This window comes from Poecilia mexicana, unplaced genomic scaffold (assembly GCF_051168715.1).
Source record: "Poecilia mexicana isolate PSO_F unplaced genomic scaffold, ASM5116871v1 scaffold_9, whole genome shotgun sequence".
NCBI classification, from domain to species: domain Eukaryota; kingdom Metazoa; phylum Chordata; class Actinopteri; order Cyprinodontiformes; family Poeciliidae; genus Poecilia; species Poecilia mexicana.
In genome coordinates this window covers 24,136,413-24,139,760 of record NW_028263378.1, presented here as the reverse complement: position 1 = coordinate 24,139,760, position 3,348 = coordinate 24,136,413, and the positions used below count along the sequence as shown (strand labels likewise).

Genomic DNA, 3,348 nt, shown 5'->3' with positions numbered 1-3,348 from the left:
TATTTATATTTCTGTATTTTAGTTTGGAATGAGTAGAAAAGTGTTTAAATTTCTTTTTATAGAGAAGTATTTGGGATGCATTTAAGGGACGGCTTTGTAGATTAACTTTTGTTCAAATGTAGAATTTTAAATTACCTTGATTATATTCCTATTTAGAGAATATCACTCAAGTTTACACAGATTGCATTAAGGCAAAAAAAAAAAAATACGGGACATGTTCTGGGTTCAGTATTCCACTGTGTAACATCACGTAATAAGTGTCATGTTAAGCTTTAGTGCCTGTTATTGCTTTGCAACACAGATTCTGATGTGCCAGCTTACTAAACCTGCACTGTACAACTAATGAACAATGAAGTACATGAAACTGTGGCATGTGGCAGTGATGGATGATTTGATGCCGCCTGGCGGCTTTTGAGCCTCTCGGCCTCGCCGGGATTGAGTCACTTTCTGTTATTTTTTCTCATCAAAGACCGGTGCATGACATACCAAAAGGAAGAAATGTCCAGATTTATGACTGTTCTGTCATTTTAAAGTCGAAGCCTTTTTGTATTTGTAGCATGTGATACTAAAAAGTGCAGTAAAACACGAGTGTGTTTGAAAGTGAAGCACCGGCCTTGTGTTTGGAAAATGAACTGGCTCTCCGCCACATGCTTTGCAGGAAAACAGTCACCCATTTACATTCATGTAATGCTGGAACTGTTCTCCGTATGTGTATTGTGGCTCACTAACCAGGGCGCCACAGCTAATGGGGGCAGCAAGAACATTTGCAAGCAAGTCTTCTTTTGCCTGTTTGCATTATTCAGTCACTATCGAGCATCTATTTATTTTGTGCTAAACTAAAGTGTTACGTTTTACATTGATATAGTAAAATTGTCCATGCTCAATGTGATCAGCAGCTAGCCTAGCTTGCCATTGAATTTTTAAATTTACTTTGAATTGGTGCAGCCATCCCATATACCATATACACCACAGATATGCTCTGTTGTTGCAAAATTATTTCTGCTGCAACTCAAATGTGACAGCACTTACTTATACTACACTATCCTTCACTTATCTAAGGATATTTGAAACTTATACACAAGGATATACACAGTCATGTGAAAACAAATCTGCTAAATATTCAGTTTCCTATTTTTTCCAGAATACAAGTTGCTTTAAATAAATGTAAAGAACAAAATTATCTATGTCTAAAAATGTTTTCTAACTCTAAACAAAGTTAGGACGCCCCACTCCCCAGTAGTTAGCCTCGTGGTCCAGTTTAAAGTGGTTCACTCCTGCTTCAGTTTTCATTTTATTACAGATGGGCACATATTTCCTCCAGCATGCATTTTGGTACATGTCAGAATTCAAGGTGGATTCTGTGAGGGTGAGCTGGGCCAGTCCTGCTGCAGCAAATCATGACACTTCCAGCCTCACAGTTGGTATTAGGTTATTTTCCTGCAATGTTGTATTTTGTTCTGGTGTCCAAATATACAGCTTTAGACTTCGTCCTGGTCTTGTCCACATTCTCTAAAGGAAATGTTAGTCTGCACAAAAGTAACAGTTGTCTCTTTGGACACTTCTGTCAACATCCTTCTGTCTGCTTATTGGAGGTGATGTACTGGGAAGCTCAAATCTGGTCATGCTTGCGAATGTTAACCACTTGTTGAGTATTTCAACTTTTAAACCCCTTACCACGCTTCAATTTTCTTTCTAAAGTTCTCAGACAGCTCTTTCAATTTGACTGGCTGCCAGACCCTCCTTCAAAATGTCTGTGTGATTTTTAGCCATTTTACGTGCATATAAATGTGAAGATGTCCAAAATCGGCATTTTGATAAATATAAAAAGCATTTTCTTTATTTTTTACTGGAATTTCTTAATATTTTGCAACATATATCCAGCCTGCAGGAGGTTCTCCTAATTATTTCACTTCTTTATATCTACATTTTAATTGTACCTATACAAATATCCATTCATTACATGAAGCACAAGACTAATTTCTATTAGAACCACCGCCGAATAGCTTGGTAAGTCCTGTCTTTTTTTTTTCTTATTAATTAAACTTTTATTTATATATAAAAACACTGTCGTGATTAATAATCTAACATTTCTACCTAGATGGAGATGGGAGGACCCTGATATTCCACTCACCAAGAGGCCACTTCTCAGCGGGGACCACATATAAAATTAGACCGGTGTCAAGCTGAATATAAACCCCGGTTATTTTTAAAAAGACGGCTGTTACTAAGACAATGTTGTCAACGAGTTCAATATACGGACTGCAGACCCACTCGTAATGCGCGGAAATCTGTCTAAAACCTTGTCACAAGGGGCCCCCACGCGATTCATGGAGCAAATCAAACTGAATGTTGGATTGTTTAAGCCAGCGGGGTCGTGTTACAAACACACACACGCGGAGGAAAAAAAAAAAAAAAAAAAAAGCAGGTTGGGTCTTGCGAACTTTTTAATGCCATCTCCGCCCCCGGTTTGAAGCGTCAGAGCACCAGCTCTCCTGGGGCTTTCTCCAGCGCACAGCCAGACCTCACGCTCCTCCAAACTTTACGCACGGATGTTCTGCTGTGGAAGTTGTTCAAACCCGATTTCGATGCGTTTCAGCGGAGCCGTGGTGTTCCAGAGAACTTTTCTATCTACCTGGAGCCGTCCCACGGCCATTTAAATAGTTTTTTTTTTTTTTCCCCCATTTATGTTCTTTCTTCGCGTTATTTATTATTTTTATTCTGGTGGACAAATGCTGTAAATTTTGGAGGAATAATAATAATATTTTCTAAAAAATGTTCGGTTCCTTATTGAAGTGCCTGGTCTTGGCGCTCCTTATCAGCGTGCACAGACTCTTGGCAGACTCCTTGGTACTCCCCCGGTTTGAGGAGGTAGATGAGCCCAGTGACAGTGCCTCAACGCTGGCCTTTGTGTTCGATGTTACCGGCTCGATGTACGACGATCTGAAGCAGGTGATTGAAGGGGCCTCACGGATCCTGGAAAAGACCCTCAGCCGGAGGACCAGACCCATCAAAAACTTTGTCCTGGTCCCCTTCCACGACCCAGGTACGGTCTAATCAGACACAAATCGGTTCCAGAAAGCTGCAAAGACTTCACATGTTTATTTCCTACAATGTCCTAACTAGCAAGCCTGGAAAAAAGTATTAATACCCATTCAACTTTTTAAGGTTCTGTCATGCTACAGCCAAGAACTTCAATGTATTTTTATTCTGATTTGATGCGACAGATAATTTGAATTTAAAGCGCAGTTATGTCTTCTTTCACCTGAGCCTTTACATCATAACCTGTGACGTAGCCTATTCAAATTCAGCATCCTCAGAAAATATTTTGTTGAGCCACATCTTTGCAGA

General features: G+C 39.7%; 1 protein-coding gene across 1 annotated transcript in view; it reads left to right on the top strand.

The window, feature by feature from the left end:
- Positions 1 to 1,814: 1,814 nt before the first annotated feature.
- Positions 1,815 to 3,348, top strand: part of hmcn2 (hemicentin 2) — a 60,853-nt gene continuing 59,319 nt past the window's right edge. The window contains exon 1 of the mRNA XM_088009032.1: positions 1,815 to 3,043. Coding sequence (XP_087865158.1) covers positions 2,773 to 3,043 — 271 coding nt within the window. The 5' untranslated portion in view covers positions 1,815 to 2,772. The remainder of the gene's footprint in view (positions 3,044 to 3,348) is intronic.